A 20871-nucleotide genomic window follows, 5' to 3' on the forward strand; every position below is an offset into this window, starting at 1 on the left:
CTTTGAATTAAATTATTATGATTGAAATTAATTATTTGATTCTGCTTTATTTGTTATAATAGTGGCTACTTACTGATATTCCAATGTTTTTACAGTAAGTAAACATTTGTTATGAAGACACAAATATAAGCTTATAATTGTATAATATAATATAAGCTTGCATTACAACAAAGGGAAAAGGTCATTGTTTTTATTAAATAAGTCATTGTTTTCAGGGCCAGCAACATCTCTGCTGCATTAGAGCCACAGATGCTTTATTCTTTCCCCATCACCTGCTGTTGGAGCAATGAACTCTGCAGTGCTACCTTCAGCCTGTAGGAGGCAGTGCTAAGTGCTGAGTTTAGGACAGCTCAAAGGTGTCCCATTCGCTTCTCTCGCTTGTTTAACGTAACGGAGCCCTGAAACTCCCTAAAAAAACCATGTGAAGGGTATTTAACAAAGGGGACTTCCCACTGTTCTTGGGGTTTGAGCTCCACTTTAACTGGGTTTTGAGTGCAACCATCCAATCGCATTTTTCTCCAAGGTTTGAGCCTCCTACACAGAGCATGCGGAGCTGCAGCATTGAGAAATCAGCCTCATTAAGCAAACATCCACTGGGCTATTTACAGGGAGACACTGGTGTGCGGGAGCTGCAAAGAATATGGGTTTTAACCATGACAAATATAGGAATGCCCTTTGGGGAAGAGGCTGTAAAAAAAAACTGTTCAACTCTTAGTAAGCGCCGCATGAATCCTTGTTCCTAGGCAACAGGAAGTTAATATACAATTAATAATATGGGAATTTGCCATTCTGAAATCCAATCACTGGCTTAATTTGCCTGGGAATTGGCTTTGTCTCAGGATATTAAATATTGCGGATCCCAGCCGGGGCCAGGGCTGACACGTTTAAGCCCGGCTTGTTGGGGAAGCGAGAGCGGCGGCTGACTTTGAGCCCGGGGCTGAGCTCCTGTGAGCCGCGCTTTTGAGCCCCTCAGGTGACGAATGAGAGCGAGAGCGAGCTTCAATGGCTCCCCTGGCCCTCATTGTTGTAATTCAGCATGGTAGAACATGAGACCTTCTGTGCATTATGCACTGTGTAGAATGGTTATCTGAATATATTCTCTCTGTGTGTCTCTCTCTCTCTTTCTCTCTTTCTCTTTCTCTCCATCTGTAGGGCAAAGGGCTGAGGGCAGGAGACGTCAAAGGCACTGTACTGTCTGGTGAGTGATGCTGGATGCTAAGTGAGCCAATACTGTACTGGTTAAGAGGGAGCTTTGTTCATTAAAACATCTCTGTTTTCTTCTGCAGCTGGCCCCAGCCACCACAATAAATAATACTTCATTTCTAATGGCTTGCTTGGTTAAATTAAAGGTTACATAAATAAATATAGATGCATCAGCAATCAATGATTTCATCTGCACTGAATTTTTAAGAATTTTCTAGAATATTTTTTAATTGATTACAATTTAGTCTAACGTGTATCTTTTTCTCTCTTTCTGGCCAGAATACAAATTCAGGCTGTTTTTCAAACACAGAAATGGCTTGGTGGATTTTTAGTAATCAAATTAATTAGTAATGAAATATGATTTTATGAAGCATTTATTTAGAATCTTTCTGAGGGCTGGTACTCCTACTAGTTCACACCCTTGTTAGTGACACAGTTTTGAGTCTTGTTTCTTCTCTGTTTGTAGAGTACACTCGTCCCACACCACCTCAACACACCGGCTTCCACCGCTACCAGTTCCTTCTCTATGAGCAACCCACAGACCAGGTCCTCTCACTCAGTGAACAAGAAAAGAACTCACTTGGTAAGTAAAACGAACAAGGCACACACACATACATTCACATATATTTAAAATCCATAGGTGGGCAATATGATAATATTTTATCGTTACTGTAGTACATTTTGGATATCAATTATATACTTAAGGAACACTGACCATCTGCATTTTCGGTACACATACCGTAGTTCTGCAATAGTGCAATTAGTGCAAGTAGATGAATGAACCAAAGGAAATGCTCCAAAATAACTTCCATTGAAAGTTAAGATTAGGGTGGGTAGTTGCCTAGGGTGGGTAGATGGCGCTCTGTCCCCTCCTCACTCTTGAAACAGTGTTGGCTGGCAAGGCACCTGTTAGCTGGAGCTGAGGACTTTTCTCAGAGCGCGTCGGCTGCTCATGTCGCATTGGTGACCGTTTGAAAATAGGCAATGGCTGGGAGACATGTGTTTAGTCCTTGCCCTTTAGTCCCTCCCTTGTCGGGAGCATTGTAGTGCTGGAGAGAGTTACGAAACTGGTGAGTTTATTGGCAGTACCAGATTTAAGCGAAGAGAAAAGGGGAAAACGTTTTGTAGTTGTTGTTTTTTTTTTGTAGTACAGCGACGATATGTAAGTACCCATATAAAGAAATAATGTTAAAAGCTTAACCTTAAATGTAATCCCAACCTTAAACTCAGCAACCAAAAATAAATAATTTTACCATTTTAGTTATAAAAATATAAAAATTCAGGGCCATTTAACTGATTGTGGTATTGCATATGCCCATTAAGTGGACCGCAACAGGATACAGTCACACAGTTTTGTACAGTGCTCTCACATACACAGCCACCTATTTGAAATTGACCTGAAAATATCTTAGTGTTGCTTTTCAACATAACATGTAATTAGCTGTACAACATGCAATGCCAACTACCACAGAGCTAGACACTGCCATTTCCACCAAGCACTTATTATAAATAATTGCACTATAATTTAGCATTTATACCTGATTGATTGATCACATTGAAATAAACACAGAGTTGAAAGTCTAACAAAAGTATCCAGCGATAGATTGTACTGTATGTGCAAACACTCACTAAGTATTTAATGGACCACATTATAAAGTCAGTGATAACACATAAATTGATGGAAAAGGATGGCATCAGTGTCACACAGTATCATCCGCTGTAATAATAGCTTATCATGTGCTGCATACTATTTTAATGTGCTTACCTAATTGCCATTACTGATCTGTAGCAGTCTCAGAGTACATGGACTGTAATTTATCAATCAGTCAATCTTCCATTTGAATCTATTCCTGCCTATTTATGCGTGTTTCAGGCTTTGCCAGGTGTAAGAATAGGACTCTCTGGAGCAGATAAACATGAACCTATTGGCACCATGCCTAATGTCAGGTGTGGGCTGGAGGGAGGTAAAGCCCCCTAGCTTTAAGCTGTGGAGCAGTGGAACTGGATGGTGCCCAATCCAATACTTTTGGGATGAGTTAGAGATGAGGTGGGGTGGTGATCATCCACCATCCTGACTTCACCTACGCTCTTGTCACTGAATGCAAGCAAATCCTCACAGCAATGCTCCAGACAAAAGCAGGATAAGCTCTTTTTTAATACCCTTGATTTCAGACTCACAAACTTCAGTGTGTGATTAATTTCCTTACTTTGTGTTTCGCTTCCTCTGCTGAAAAGCCCTCCCTGATGTGTGTGATATTTGTGGCCCATCCTGAAGTAGGGGAGTGTCCTGCTGTCTTTTCCACTCAGCACGGCTGGCAGTGACTGTTTCAGATATCTGCACAAGTCCCTAGCTCACCAATGGAGGCCCACCGTCAGACACACCCCGCACTCTGTTTGAAGTTTTGACAGCTTTGTCAGCAGACAATCCTGCTCTATTAATGTGAAGGCTGTTTGATGTAGGAAAGAAGTGTGGAAGCAGAATGCACTTTGGCGAGGATTGGTTAGTTTATTCATGTTTGTCCCTTTTGGAACATAAACATAAGTGTGAATATGCAGATTTCAGAATATTTCCGTAGCCAAGATCATGAGTGCTGCGACTGTTGGCCACAACCACTCATTGCTGTCCATAGTTGGCCTTGCTCTCTGGGTGGATAGAATGGGGAATACCCAGCGAAAACCTCTCCATCACTCAGCTAACATAACAGACTTGGTGGTTAGTGCTCTCCTCCAAGCGCGTTGAGTTGTCCAATGATGTATTGGCTGCAAATTTCAAAAGATGCTTTTGTATGTAAACTTCACCTGCAAGGAAGGGTATCCTGTGACAGAGCGAGTCATAGCTACTGGGGGGAATTGGCAGCAATGAATGTATCTCTGCAAAAAGTGAACTTAGCTTGAAGTTAGCTGGCTAAGCAAGAACTCCTTCTTCATTAAACAGGGCCCTGGGATTCCATGTGTGTAAGTAAGGTGTTATGCACTGTGCTTAATTTAAAAGAGTTTGGCTAGAACAGCAGTGTACATTGCTAGTGACTATATGTGTATCTACAAGCACAAATTGGTGTACAGTTCTCAGCTGTAATGTTCTTATATCAGACTGATAATAATAATTACACTTTCTAATTTACTGCCAAATAATTTCTGCTTCTAATATATCCTGCCCTCTAAAAGTCTCCCTTTTAAAGCTTGGGACAGACTATTGCTGAGATGCTTAACACACAAGATAGATCAAGACCTGCTTCTTTTTGAAAACACACATAAGATATCACCTCAGTAAATTTGAATAGGGGTTATGTTCTCATCATATCAAGTTTGTAGAATTATCCTTGGTCTTCACCACGCATTTCTTTTGATGTATTGTTTCTTTTATATTTACTCAAAAAGTTGGAATAGCACCGACACTACCCCTCCACCCTCCAGTGACCTATGACTTTATGGTGAACACCCAGACGTAATGCCAAACTCTTCCTCTTCCTCTCTCACTCACTTGGCAGGAAATTCAATTAACATTTTTTTTTTTAATCCACTGAGATAATCATTGTTAATTTGATCAATTGTTGAAGAGAAGGAAATGATTTGATGTCCTTGATAGCCCCCCAGACATCCCAAAATAAAAGGGAAAGTGTATATATGCTGAATGCAAGAGATTTGGATGAGTCTAAGATAGCAGCCACTTTTCCAAACAACTTTTGTTGGGGTTGAATAGATTCAAAAAATTGTAATTAAGCAGTACTGGACAAACATTACTATGCAAAGTCTGAGGAAATCATGTGTAAAACTATTTATCCAAGCAGATAATTAGTGTTAAAAAACATTATTATTACAATACATTAGCTAAACTATTTCAAAATAGTATTTACAGTTTCCATCCAACACCTGGTTATCAGTCCATCATTAAAATAGCAAATTTTACCCTATTTTCTACCCAATTACCCAATCCCCATTGCTGTAAACACCCCCTATAACTAGCAATGCCCCCAGCACTAGGAGGGTGAAGGCTAGCACATTTCCTCTGACACGTGAAGTTAGCCGCCGCCTCTGTTCGAACTGCTTGACAGCCAGCGTGCTTGGAGGAAAACGTAGCTCCCCAGCCCAGATACAACAGCAGTGTACACTGACCATTATCACAGTAGGAGCCTTCAGCCCACCGCTGAGAGAGCAAGGCCAAATGTACTCTCTCTGACTCCGGCTGTTGATGGCAGCAATCCTCAGATCAAAGTGGAAGCGCCTTAGTCCACTGGACCACTCAGAGGTTTGCCTATGTACTAGCAATTTTTTTTATTGTTTTGCTATTTGCATTATATATATATATATATATATATGTACACACACACACACACACACACACACACACACATTAGGGAATATTCTTAAGTCAGTAATATACAAAGCATAGAGTGTGATCTTTGTTTCTTCAGACATGCCTAGAGTGATCTACCAAACAGAGAGTCCTTATTTTGAGGCAGCAGGGTGTAACATGCATTGAGACAAACGCCCATGGCATCAGAAACTGCAGTTGCTACATTTGACCACAAGCTATTCATATCAGGACATTCCCAAAACACATGTAGACTCATCCCTGTTGCTCCAGTAATATTTCTACAGTACTTGCGACCTGACTTCAGATATTCTATACACCAATCTGAAATGAATACATTGCCTAGTTTCAGAAAAAGGTCCTCCCACACGTTTTAGCACCAAAGAGGTCCTGCAGTTGTCCTTTTCATGCCACAGTAAGATTCACAGGTGGTGGACTGATCAGGCGTGGAAAAAGAAATGTGTATTTTTCTGATTTTGCTGTTTTCATCGTTGCCGTTATATAGAAGAAGACAACACATAGTTTGGAAAATCACAAATGCATTATTATGAAGGCAGAACTTCAACTGCATGAATTCTGATATGTTAGAATTGATTACAATGATTATTTTATTCAATTATGATGTTTAATTAAGTGTCCATTTTTGGGGCCTAAAATTCTTAGACAATTTTCATATGTAAAAGGGAGATGTATTATTACTATATTTATTTCTCCAATTGTCCCTTTCATCACATGAATGAAATTGATGCAGTGGCAAGCAAAAAAGGGCAGCTGTGACCTTTCATCTTGATCACTTTATATTGCTAACATAAAATATGACCCAATTTCCAAAATACAAAGTTATGGATGATTTATTTAATACTTCAAGCGAGACTTCTCTTTTATTTCCATCTATTTTAAAATAACAAAAAAAGGTTTGGGCACATGCATAGTCAGTACTTAGTGGCACCCTCTTTGCTCCTTTGCCTAGTTCTGTGAGGTTCTTGTTTGCTGCACTGCTCTTTTGAGGTCTGTCCAAAGACTTTCAGTGATATTTAGGTCAGTGGACTGTGACATGGCAAAACCTTCAGCTTGAGGTAGTCCATTGTGGACTTTGAGGTGTGTTTAGGATTCATTATCCTGCTTTTCATCATCATTTTTTACAGACGACATGATGTTTGCTTACAGAATTAGCTGGAATTTAATTGAATCCATTCTTCCCTCCACCAGTGAAATGTTCCCTGTGCAACTGGCTACAACACAAGTCCAAAGCATGTTTGATCAACTCTCATGCTTAATAGTTGGAGAGGTGGTCTGGTCTCTTCATTAAATTCTCCACCCTCATTTCTCCAAACTTAGCTTTGATAATTGTGGCCCAAAAGTTCTGTTTTAACGTCATCAGTCTATAGGACTTCTTTCCACAAAGGATTAGGCTTTTTAGGCTTTTCTAAAGAAGAGTTACCAAGTTGAACCATTGCCAGATTTACTCCCTGGTCATTATATTCTGAAATCTAAACTTTCAATAAAATAAGGTTTTGTCTTTGCAGCTTCTCAGGTGAGAGTCATCAGTGAGGCTCGTCTTCCGATGCAATTGAGTCAAACACAATTGGTTTAGTGTTTCCAGGCCTTTACTAAAATGTACGCAGTTGTGGAAGTCCTGTCACTGTGTAATGAGTATATATGGAGATTAGGGCTTGTCATCTGCGTGTGGTCAGTGACCACACATCTCTTATGTTGCTTTGACATTAATTGTTTAATTGATCTGATTGGAGCGTTTGGAGCCTTCAGCTGTGGGTGTGGAGTCGTCTAATGATCATGTTCCACTTCCCCAATGCTGACTTCAACACACACTCTGTCTCTGTCCCAGTCACTGTGTGTTTGTATTTAATGTCTGTTCAGACCTAATGGTCAATTTCCATTTCCCCTCAACTCAATTTCAGCTCCAGCACTGACGCTCTCCTTGCTTTGATCTGCCGTCCACACAGACGCCGAGAGGTGAAGTACAGGCCTGGCGCCCAGACTACAGGGCAGTCTCTGTGAATGTGTGTGTGTGTGTACGTAGGAAGTGAAATGTGGGTCAGTGGATGGACAGTGACAGCTGGTGGTTACGTAAGCATCAGTGGGGGGCACGGAGGCGGGCCGTGTGCAGTAGGCACGAGAGAACGTGTTGGTGGGGAATCCCCACTCCTCCACACTGCCTCTATAGCGAGTGCGTTAGCGTCTGTCTCAGTGCCAGGGGTTCCACAGGCCGTGGGCATGGGCAGGCGGAGGTGGCAAAAGGAACATGAAGGCCTTGTGTCCCCTTCAGAGCCAGCTGGAGTTGTGTCTTAAAGCCTGTCTCTCTCTCTCTCTCTCTCTCTCTCTCTCTCTCTCTCTCTCTCTCTCTCTCTGTAATCCTCTCTTTCTCTATGTATCTCTCTCCCACACACAACCACAGTTAGTGGCTCCCGAAAAAACAAACTCAGGATGTGACACCCCAAATTTCATTCTTCAACTAAAACACATACATACAAACACAGCTTGAGGAAATTACTTATTGTCCAGAGCATTTGCTGATTGCTGATCTTTTGGACAGCAACATTTCACAAGCAAAATTGCGTTAGTTTCAATGCAAATAATATCATAATCATTTTTTTTGCAGGCCTTTATTGTCATATATACTTGTGCAGTACAGTGTAATTCCTCCTTTTGCTTGTCCTAGCTTAGAAAGCCAGGATCAACCAGACTGCAGCAGCACTTCCTGGAGCAGACAGGGTTGAGGGCGTTGCTCAAGGGACTCAGGTATCAAACCCACAGCCCTTTGATCAGTAACCCAGTGCTTTAATCACTGAGCCACCACTTTCCCCACTTTGTACTCCTTTGACTTTGACATTTTTGACGTTCTGTAAGGTAAACTTTGGTGAACATGAGCACATGCATTTGCACCATGACCCATTTTGACTTCTATAGGGCAGCACTGAAGCACTAAAGATGCTTGCCACAGCAGCTAGCCAAAGTCATGACTGATTTGCTAAATACACCAAAATATTTGTCTTTTAGGCAAATATCTAATCCAGCCTTGGTCACATCTGTTTTACAAAGACATGCAAAAAGTTAAATAGTCTTTATATGTTTTGGGTCAGCTATGCCTGATGCTTTATAACTGAGTTCATGAACTTTACAGTCCTGTCCTCCTCCCTCTTCTCTTTCGCTTCCAGTGCACTTTCACCAGGTATTCATCAGCATTCCCAAAGTAATAGCTTGTTTCAGGATTGCTAGAAACTGGGATAGAACAACATTGTGGACTGCCTGATGGGCCCTGAGGTCTAGGTGAAGACCCACCAAAAGGAGATATCTGCTCACCTCTGTAACTCTTAAGGCATAAGGTCACCAAACCTCTCAGCTGACCTCTCAGCTTAAGGTCTGTTAGGTCAGGGAAAACATGCAGACCACATGTTACTGTATTCAAAAATCACTGGTTATGGAAGTTACCACAATATGATAGAAGATATTCAAGGTATAATGCAGCTGGCATTCTAAGTATATATAGTGGTATAAGAAGATTATAAAAACAACTTTTAACTTAATTAATCCAAATGCTGCATGTTATTGATCACTCTATCATATGCACATGGTGTGGAAATTGAATCACAGGGTTGTCATTTTTTCTTTTGTTGCTTCTGTTGTGGTTACTTAAAACATGACTTTAGACTTTTTTATTAATTTATGTATTTATTAGGAGGTTATTTCTTTTTCAGGAATAATTATGTTATTTTTTTGGTCACTTTTAGGTATCACCTGCTTTTTTTATGTGGTTAACCTGACTACGAGCACAGATTTGAGGGGATCGCAGAAAAGATTTATAAAATGTATAGCAAAGTTTGGTGATGAATAAAATATTTGAGTGTCATGGAGGCATTACTTATATTACTGTTGTCCAGTGGAAACATGTATCTCAATTTTTGTCCATTTTTAGTTTTCTCCATGGTTTGAATCCTGGAGTTGCTTCTGTACACTGACCAAAAGAAATGCTCTAAATTACTTGGAATAAACTCTTATTTTACATTGACTTCCATCAAAGTTGAGAACATTTTTGCCTTCTCCTGTAAAGTCACCATTTTTAGATACATGTTTTTCATTGGACAACAACGATATTTACTATAATGTAGTAATTTTGCCTTTAGATATTGACATTTTACCAGGTAGAAAAGACAACCGAACAGTTCAAGCCTCCATTCTGTGGGTGAAATGATACCACAGCCTGTACATTGCCTTTATGAACCCACAGCATTTGCACTGCATCTCTGAGCTTGCGACTGAGCCGCCGTTAGATGTTGTCAGAGTCAAGTGTTGGAATAATGCGGGTCTTTGAAGTGTAAGCACTTCAAAAGGAGTCGTTTAGCCCATAATCAGGCATGCACATCTCAAAGTCAGCACTTTTTCACTTTAGGAGCAGAGAAAGCCAGAGACGTCATTAGTTCAGAAGCTGTAGTCAGTTCAGAATGAGTCATTTGTAAGTGAGGACGATTCACAAGGTAAGATATCGCAGCTGTGCATAGACAAAATGAGTGTGAATAGTGAAAATAAAGCTAGTGCTCATTTATTTCATAACAATTTGATCAGTTTTTGGCCATTGAACTCTTAATTAATTTGAAGCATTCGATTGTCTTCTATCTCTGGCAATAAAAAAAAAAACATTACTATTTTAAAGAAGTATGATATACCTCAGAAACCTTAATTGCCCAAAAGTAGCTAATTTACTCCCCTTTTCAGTCAGGTTCCAGTAGTTTCACTCTGAGCCTTAGATGGTTGTACTCCTTTCCTACTCCACATCCACAGCAGACTGATCCTGCGAGCTCAGCAGCAGGGACTATGCTGTAATTGAAACCATTAGCAGCAGTGCAGTGTGGTAATGGGCAGATCGGAGCCTCCCTCCCACCCACTGATTCAGCCATTAATCAAAAGCACTGTGGCCAGGGCCAAACCTGGCTCTATCGCACAGCCCAGCGGCCTCGTCCCAATACTCCGCCAGGGGCTCATGTACTCAGTGCCTCTGAGTTTGTATTGACTAATTGGCTTATGCTAGAGAAAGGGGGGGGTGCCAAAGGGTCTTGACATAGTCATAGTTAAAGCAGCCGTTAAGGTTGAGTTGATGTTGCCAGTTTGATCACTCTTTCAGTTGCCATTGTTTTTTGAAGTATCTGCCTGGTTGTGTTTATTTACTCATATTCTATGGATAGGACCCACTGTCAGTGCAGCTGCAGCTGATGTACAGGACATTGTGTACAGGTAGTGTATATCAGACTGCATTTCTCTTGCCCACATCACATGTACGTTATTTGTTTTTGTATCTGCCATCTGAGAATTTGTCTCTTCTGTTTTGATGTATTTCACTTTCACAGAAAACGTGATTGTACAAGCTGTTAGGATTTGCTGCTCAATGTAGCGTCACGCCAAGAAAATGCCACAGCCCACTCCAGTAAACACTCCTACTCATTCCGTCTTCATACTTTCACCATCACAGTTTCAAGTAACTATTCTCTGACAGACAGGACAGTGTAAAACAGCTGTAATGTGGCATCACTGACACTAAACAACATACAGTTGTGGACAGAAGTTCACATACACTCATGAATGTCATGGAAAAATTGGGCTTTCAGTGAATTCTTTGAACTGAGGAAGAATTAGTGTACATCTTTAATAGAGATAACAATCATTTGATGGAGTTTTATTTTTAAATCAAATGTGTTGGTTTTCTGCCACAGACCTGACCTTTAAGCACAGACCACATATTTTCAATAAGGTTAATGTCAGGACTTTTGATGTGTGTTTGGGGTCATCGTCCTTTCGGAAAACACCCAATTTACATCTAGCTGAAGGTTTGAGCTTATGCTGAATAATTCTGAGTTCTTCCTTCTTCATTATTTCATACACTCTAGGCAGTGTACCAGTTCCACAGGCAGAAAAAACAGCCCCAGAGTCTGATGCTACCACCACAATACACCACTATTGAGGTTGAATTCTTTACATTTACTCTGAAAAGGTGGCCAACTTACTCAGTCTTTGTCTGTTTCAAACATTCCTCCAGAAGATGGTTTTGTCCATGATCAACCATTATCAACTAAAAATCTAAATCTCAGCTTCCAGTTCAGGGTAGGCCTGAACTTTGGTGGAATATCTGAATCAATTTCCTCAAATGATTCTGCAGATTCGGCTCCACGAGACATTTCTGACTTGCGTCCTTCTACAATCGTCCTTCTCAGATCTGTGCTGAACTTGTTGGAGTCTCTCATTGCGCTGCTTGTACAAACCGGATTCCAAAAAAGTTGGGACACTAAACAAATTGTGAATAAAAACTGAATGTAATGATGTGGAGATGGCAAATGTCAATATTTTATTCGTAATAGAACATAGATGACAGACCAAAAGTTTAATCTGAGTAAATGTAACATTTTAAAGGAGAAATATGTTGATTCAAAATTTCATGGCGTCAACAAATCCCAAATAAGTTGGGACAAGTAGCAATAAGTGGCTGGAAAAAGAAAATTGAGCATATAACGAACAGCTGGATGACCAATTAACACTAATTAGGTCAATTGACAACATGATTGGGTATAAAAAGAGCTTCTCAGAGTGTCAGTGTCTCTCTGAAGCCAAGATGGTAAGAGGATCACCAATTCCACCATTGTTGCACCATTGTTGCGCAGCAATACCAGAATGGTGTTACCCAGCGTAAAATAGCAAAGACTTTTAAGTTATCATCATCAATCGTGCTTAACATCATCAAAAGATTCAGAGAATCTGGAACAATCGCTGTGCGTAAGGGTCAAGGCCGTAAAACTCTACTGGATGCTCGTGATCTCCGGGCCCTTAAACGTCACTGCACCTCAAACAGGAATGCCACTGTCAAGGAAATAACAGAATGGGCTCAGGAATACTTCCAGAAATCATTGTCAGTGAACACAATCCACCGTGCCATCCGCCGTTGCCAGCTGAAACTCTACAGTGCAAAGAGGAAGCCATTTCTAAGCAAGCTCCACAAGCTCAGACGTTTGCACTGGGCCAGGGGTCTTTTAAAATGGAGTGTGGCAAAATGGAAGGCATTCAGTTTTTATTCACAATTTGTTTAGTGTCCCAACTTTTTTGGAATCCGGTTTGTAGGTTAAACCAATGAGTGCTGTCAAACAAACCCTTTTTATGCGGGCACAGAGAAGCTACCAGCTATAGGTAATCATGATCACTAATAGGAAGTTAGGAGGCCTCGGCCTTAGCAATTTAAAAGACATTTTGGAGCTTTCTGCATTACAATAATTAATAATCTAAGCATGTTTGTATGTTTGACTCTGTGTGTATTCTTTTCATTATGGGTTCAGTCCATAAAACCCCCAAACACTTAAAAACTTCAGTTCAGATAAATTATTTAATGCTCAATATCAATCTGTTTGGATTGACCTGTAATTTGCCTCTTGAAAGTCACGGCTGAAATGTGGAACGACTGTTTCTGATTATTTGGGGGCTGGAACAATACATTTGCTTCTGGCAGCCAGGATGAGAACACAGTTTCCCCTGATCACTTAAACATAAACAGCCGCTAATGCGCTGCTGAGTCAACGCGTTATTTTTTTATTATTATTTGGAAGTGTAGCACATCAAACTCTTTCTTCCGTAAAGCAAAGAAAACATTAGTTTCCATGATATGGCCCTTAAATCTGTTGAGTCCTTTTCCAAGGCCTAACCTAAGTGCCTTTTCAGTACCCCCATTGCTAAATGAGTCCATACGATAGATGTGCAGGCTACTTTGGCAGTATTAATGGCATTGTTGAAAGAGCAGCTGTGCTCTTGTATTGAAGCTGTTCACTGAAGTGAATGGGAGCACGGTGTAGGCAGCAAAAAGCAGCGTGCCACTGTGGTCCGCCATGTTTTGATGACTCATACTGGGTCTATATTAGCATCTGAAAAACCCCTGAATGCTTTCTCTCACACAAACACACACACACCTCCCACAAAGGTTACTTTGCCATACAGGGTGCAAACTAGGTCATGTTCACACAAGATGGATGAGAGAGAGCAGTGCTTCAGGATTTCAACAGGTGATCTGGCACATAAACCCACACCCACTTAAGCAGCATATGTACACGTTTACAGTGGAAATATCCACACACAACAGTCCAGTATATACACCCATCAGCCATAGCATTACAACCACAGGTGACAGGTGAAGTGAAAAACACTGATCATCTCCTACTACAGTGGCATCTGTCATGGGGTGGATATATTAGACAGCAAGTGAACAGTCAGTTCTTGAAGTTGATGTGTTGGAAGCAGGAAAATGGTCAAGCATAAGGATCTGAGCCACTTTGACAAGATGGCCAGATGACTGGATCAGAGCATCTCCAGAACATCAGGCAGGTCTTGTGGGGTGTATGTAAATGTACATAATTAGGTCCAATGAAGGACAACTGGTAACCCAGAGACAGGGTCTTGGGCGTTCTAGCCCAAACTGCTGAAGAGGTGAATGCTGGCTATGTCTAATGGACTCCATGCCTTGACAGGTCAGAGCTGTTTTGGGAACTGGGGACTTCTCAGTGCTACGCAAATGCTACGAGGTTGTAATGTTTCGGCTGATTTGTGTAAGGTACCCACATGCAGCACTGTTTATACTCTCTATCAAAAGTTTGTAATCACCTGTGATATTATTGATTATTATTATTATTATTCTGTAGATTCATAGTAGTAATAGAAATAGTGCTTTTATAAGAAACAAAATCTTATTGAATAACACATACACTGTAACACAGTTATCTCCATAGATGTATCTATATAATCTAATAATCTATCTATAGTATTGTGATAATCTTGATATCTTAATATCACTTTTCAAATCCGGGGCATCTTGAGTTTAAATTTCCTACTTATGTTTTATAATATAATAATATAATTTCTGATATTTTTATACATACAGTCATATGCAGATGTTTAGACACCCCTGGTTAACTTGATTTGATTTTGAAATACAGTGTGTACAGTGCAAAAGTTTTAGGCACTTGAAAATTAAAGTGAAAAAGCTCCTTATCTGGGCAGCAAGTGTGAGGCATTAATATTATAATAAACACATTAATACCCATTCGTACAAAAAGTTGTGTTTTTCATCACTGTGCTCATTAAAACATCCCCAAAGCTCTTCTCCTGGCGGTCTAGTGTTAATGATAGTTCTCATCCTGGTCAACACCTGTTTTAGTAATTCGGGTGAGCGGGTGATGGAACTGAACACATCCACGCTGTGCTGGCTAGACTGGACCGTCCAGGAGAAACCTGGAACCAAGCTCTGTTCCTCAGGCTAGGTCTCAAGATCTCAACTACTTTCTTCACAATGAGAAATTCTTCCTCTGCACTGTATTAATGTGAACCTGCTGTTCTGTTCTAATGGGATCTGGAGCAGAAACAAGCAGAAACTCTCTTACTGCCCAGATGTGGTTTAACATAATGTGTAAAAGTTCTGCACATTACTTCACAGTAAGGAATCATTTCACCAGAGCTGCCCAAACATTTTCATAAGACTGTATCTGTATTAAAAAATGGTGTGTATTATTTAAAACTGTAAAAGCACTTTCCCTGCTTGTGTACACACACATTCAGAGGCCTGTGACCTCACTCAACCCTTGTTTTACCATGAAAGTAATATTGTCATCTAAGCAAGCATGTCACTTCCTGCATTGCAAAGAGAGAGAGAGAGAGGGAGGGCGCAGTGGTGGAGAGGAGAGGAAGAAAGCGCTACATCACTGGCCACTTCCTATCTCTCTGTTCCATGACTCGACAGATCGGGGAAGTGGAAAGTGTGTGTCTGCCCGCGCTGAAATTAGCCCAAACACAAACTACCGACACTATTTTTAGAGCCGCGTGTAAATCTGGGTGTTAGCTGCCACTCCGCCCCTCGGACTCCATGATGACATCGTTATTGTGGTCAGTGACAAGTGAGTGTCACCAGCCGGCTACAAATCAGTCGTGAGAATAAAGGGTAAAAGTACTGAATGATTTCCATAGCAAACCACTGGGGTTTTCCCTCTACATTACTTTAAATATTCAACCTCTGGCTCTAGACAGCGGACAATAGCCTTATTTTAACGCAATACACATCAACACTGGCGCATAAAAGCCTTGTATCTCCAAAACTGCAACTTTAGAGGAGAAGGAAAAAACCTTCAAAGTCAATGTAAAAAATATTTGATTTTGGAGCATTTCTATTGGTCCACTCTGCATGACATTTGGACACAATGTAAATAAAACAACTGCCAGATTCACATTATGTCCAAAATTAAATATCAGTAAAAATGAAGATATAACGTTTGTGTATGACAGCGAAATTATACCCTTCTCCTCAGTACTGGTTATACGTACTGAAGAGATGGAGTTACTCTAGCAGCAATCTCCATAGCGTACATTAGAACGGTTTGGCCAGTTTGAAATATTACATAATCAGGAAAAAAACATCAAACCCGGATTGAACTTATCAGATCAACCATATATAGTGTCACTTTCATCTACACAACTTTACTGGAGAAGATCTTAACTTTCAATGGAAATAAATTTAGTTTTGGAGCATTTCTATTGGTCCATTCGTCACAATGTACAAGTGTAAAAAGAAAAGAAAACAGCAAGTGACAATATTAACATTGTTAAAAGTCTGCTGGATGTGTTTGGTTCTTTTGTTTGCTGTTTTTTTATATATATATTTGCTTCTTTTTTTGCACTAAAACCAGAAGAGTGATTTAATGCAGTTAATAGAATAAAAGCATAATATAAGTAATAAAAGGTTACATCCCACAAATGACTGTGAAATCAGTGTGAACTGCTTCATACACTTACCTCAAACTGCATTGAGATGTTAAGTAACGCCAGTTGGGCTTGCTTATGTGTGCTGTCTTGGCCGATCAACTACTTTAGGGATTATGGTGTGAATTTTATTCGCTGTACTATCACTTCAGCCTGTTTGGTTAAGAATAGGTTCCCGTCTGGATAATGAGTAGCATGAAAGCCTTTTCAGACCTCCCCACCCTCTCACCCCCTCAGTGTTAGCTGTGTATTTAGCTGACGTCACAGAGTCAAAACCCAGGCATAGCTTAGTCTTGACACATCGGTTGTGATTCAACAGTGCAGCTGGAAACATGGGGAGGCCATTGCTCTTCTGTTAACTGATGAATAAAACCTGTATCTAATGACTTCAGAGAGGAATACAAGCATCCGGGCCTTGTGGTCAGCAATGGTCAATATCTAGTATTTACCAGGTGAGAGGAGGTGTGCGTGTATATATGTGTGTGTGTGTGTGTGTGGAGCCCTGGTTATAGAAGGGTCAGGTGCAGATCGGGATGTGCAGAGGCGGGACATTATCTCCTCTTGTCCTCTGACCTGAAGGCCTAAAGGTCACTTGACCTCATAACGCCAGATCCCCTTACTCCATCTCACACACTTAATCGCAGAAGACCTGCACACACACTCGCATACACTTAGCCAAGGGTGTGAGATATGGCAAAAGATTTTACATGAAACTTGAAGAAACTCATGATACACAATACATATTAACATTATTATATTATTACAGAAGTAGGGATGGACGAACTGCACCAGCAAATAAACCAGTGCAATATTCAGAATAAAACTACTGTTCTTTGCGACAGTGTTTCAAAAGGATTCATACAGTTAGATTTCATAAATAAGATAATGGCGTAATAGGCTGATATCTAATCAGCTGTTTGCTGAAATGCAGTTACTATTGAGGGGGATATGTGATCTCTTCAGCACAGTCACAATCACAGTGATTGTTCAGGCCTTTGAAGCTGGTTTAGAGGATATTGTTTATTTACATTTACAGCATTTAGCAGACGATCTTATCCAGAGCGACTTACAAGGTTACTCATATTACAGAGCCAGTCCAATGTAGTGTTAAGAGTCTTACCCAAGGATTGGTGTAGTGCAGCATAGTCACCCAGACCAGGAATCGAACCCCAGTCTTCAACGTGGTGTTGTAGCTTACTGGCAGGTAGTGGTGTTATCTGTTGCGCCACACCAACTGTTTATGTTTTTATTGCTCTTGCATCTCCAAAATGGAAAATGTACATGAGGAATAGAACTATCTACTGGAGCAGATTGTTGACCTGTTTAACCTATTGGCTCCATACTGCCTAATGCCAGGTGTGGACTAGAGGGGTATAAAGCCCCCCAGCATTGAGCCATAAAGCAGCAATGGTGAATGATGCCACTCAATCCTTTTGGGACGGAGTTGAGGAGTTTTGTGGATGAGGTGTGGTGGTGATCATCCAACATCTTGCCCTCACTAAAATTCTTGTCGCTGAATGCATTTAAATCCTCACAGCAATGCTCCAAAATCCAGTGGAAAGCCTTTTCTGGACAATAAAGACTTTAATAAAGTCTTTTATTATTTTTTTGTGATTTTGGAAGAAACAGTGAATGAACCCAATACCTAAGCGCATGTGTCCCTATATTTTCGTCCATGTAGAGTATTAGTGATCTGAATATTTTTCATGTTTTTACATAGTATTAGAAAATAGCTAACATTTGAAGGACAACCATACCTGAAACTTAATCTCCTTCCAACCTGACATCTGATAAATTCCCATATCTACCTTCTGTTTCCTGTGATGAAATTGCCCGTACCATCAAGGGAGCGTGGGGGGGTTTCAGGCCTTTTGGCTAAAAACAGAAGCCCCCAGAGCTCAAACCCAAGTTCTCAGAGTTCTCTCCCCTCCCACAGTCATAGTCTTTTTCCAGCCTACAATCATACATTAAAGGTGAGGTCCAAGCTTGTGATATACTCAGGTAAGCGTAAAGTATCAGTAAGAACCACCTGTGCACGTCACTCTTTACCTCCCTGCTCATACGTCTGTAAAGGGTGTCTAGCAATAGCAGTGCTGGTCAGAGTAACATTGACTGTGACCGTTGCACTGTTACTGCTGTCCTACAGTGGAGAGTTTCTATGACCTTTATTCTTTTAGATTCACACTTGTACACTCTCCCACATCTATTTGCCTGCAAACATACACAGACGACCGCACGTACACAGACACCCTTGTTCGTTCCAGGATGTGGTGTGTTGTGCTGTGTGTGTGCTGACGGGGTTTCCCTTTTCACCACTGCTGCATTTCCGTCTAATGTGTGTTTTCAGAATTGTGTATTTGTGTGTGTGTGTGTTGAGACAGTGAACGAGTGAATTAGTAGTAGAGATTTTATTCTAAACCACTCCTCTTCTTGTTAACAGCATCTTTTTTCTTACTGTTTTTTTTTTTGGTTGTTATGATAGAACTGATGGAAACATTTCATGCGTCATTTTTCACATACTTTACTAGATTTTACTGAAGGTTCACGTCAGTATTCTTTCATCTAATGGCATCTAAAGGTTGGGTGACCTCTGTTTGCCTAGTTCAATTGTACGTCTCCAAAAGGTCTTCCAAGTGTACGTCTGTGTTAATGTAGTTAGGCACAGTAGAACGGGGTGATGGGAATGAGATATTGTCATAGCAGCCGGAGCTGTGACTGGTATTTACCCGCTTGCCTTGCCAAAAAGCCCTCGTTCTCCTGTTGCCACCTCCAGCACTGCAACAGCCTGTGCGTTTTATTTAGACACAATGTCCTCACTGTGTTTTGCAGCCCAGAGAAGCTCAACAATACACTCCACATGCACAGGCTCTCTGTCATTTTCAGAAACGCTGTCACCAAGAAACCAACGAAGTTCAATTTTCCAATGAAAATTCTATATTTGCTGATCAGCCGAAATAGTGGGCAGTTCTAGTTTAGGGCCCAAAAGGTGGTGTAGTGGAGTGTCAGGGCAGGACTGGTCCACTGTGGCTTACCATGTTGGGACTAGAACCAAAAAAAGCTCAATATTAAAACAAGGTAAACGGTACCATGGTAAAAAAAAATATATTCAGTACTTTTAAATACAGTTATAATGTTGGGCAAATTAAAGAAGTGCTAATTTGATTCCATCGGGCAGAGATGCACGGCTATTTCACACCTGCTGCTTGTGAAGCTCTGGTGCCAAGTGATAGCTAGCATAGCTGCATCCAAAAGAAAGTTCTTTCACCAACTTCAGCTGTGAGAAGTTAAGATCAGGATGGACAGATCCCTACCACAATCAGATTAGGTGTCTGGCTACAGCAACCAGACAGTATTTTGCCATTAGGGTTATATTATTTGTGTATTGAGCTTGATTTACATTTGGTATTCAAGTGATTTCAACGTCAATGTCAAAGTTTTGTAGTTTCTGAAATCCTCCTGCACTAAATATGTCTTCTCCTCACAAGCAAAGGCCAGTTCATCAATATATATCAAGTAGATGATTGCTCTCTTGAGGAATTTACACCATCTGATACATACCACAGTGGTTTCAGGAACACATATGGTACTTTCAAAGGTCATGCAGAAATATGCAGTGGTGGGGCAAGTACTCAAATCCTTCATCTGAGTAGAAGCAGAATTAATGTTATACTGTATTACTCTGTTTAAAGTCAGCAATGTCTACAATATAGAAATTACCTGCTCTAGATGGTGCTTGTACTAAAAAGGGATATATCAAATATTATGTGTAATAAAATATCATTTACAGTACACTTGGAAATACTTATAAAAAGCAAAACGTTTCCATTCACTAGTTAAATTCATCAAAGTATTAAACCAATGAAATAGTGTCTAATGTAGATTTCATGTTTTAATTGTTATGACAAAAACAACACTGTACATTTTAAAATATAGTAGAAACTCATGTATGGAGGTCTAGTGCTGTTTTGCCTTTTATTGTATTTATGTTTTGTAAGTTATTTACAAATTGATATTATACATATTGATATTATATATATATAAGCTATACATATCTGCCATGAATCAAGATGCAAGTCCCTACTATTTGTTATTGGAATGAATTCAGATGTTTGAACTTTCCCTAGGTGGGACTAGTTGTAACTCATTAAAATGTTCAAAATATTTTATTTTTGAACATCAATTTTTCACCAATATGTATCTTTAACATCATGTAGTGCATTTGTTGATGAATCTAAGAATAGAAAGTTCACATGTAAACCCTATAAAAGTAAACGCTTTCTAGTTACATTTTCTGTCCTTTTATGTGTCTTTTTAGGGAACTGGGACCCGCAAGCCTTTGTGCAGAAGTTTAAACTTGAGGGCCCAGTGACTTCCCTCCAGTTCCTTACCCAAAACCATAAGGATTAGATGACCTCTCACATCTGGCTTTCGGCTTTCACCTACGACCACAACTGTGAACGTTTCAATATTGCACTCTGTTTTGTTCTTTGCTACTAACTACACAATAGAAGACTAATCAAAAATACATATGTTTGTGATGACAATAATAAGTAAAACCTTGTATCTCC

At 40.2% G+C, this 20871-nt stretch overlaps 1 protein-coding gene across 1 annotated transcript in view; it reads left to right on the forward strand.

Annotated features, from left to right (window-relative positions):
- The window catches only part of LOC140557829 (phosphatidylethanolamine-binding protein 4), a 98530-nt gene extending 77676 nt beyond the window's left edge, over positions 1-20854 (forward strand). The window contains exons 4-6 of the mRNA XM_072682623.1: positions 1153-1198; positions 1670-1786; positions 20619-20854. Of these exons, the coding sequence (XP_072538724.1) occupies positions 1153-1198; positions 1670-1786; positions 20619-20710 (255 nt within the window). The 3' untranslated portion in view covers positions 20711-20854. The remainder of the gene's footprint in view (positions 1-1152; positions 1199-1669; positions 1787-20618) is intronic.
- Positions 20855-20871: the final 17 nt, after the last annotated feature.

Source organism: Salminus brasiliensis, chromosome 6 (assembly GCF_030463535.1).
Source record: "Salminus brasiliensis chromosome 6, fSalBra1.hap2, whole genome shotgun sequence".
NCBI lineage: Eukaryota > Metazoa > Chordata > Actinopteri > Characiformes > Bryconidae > Salminus > Salminus brasiliensis.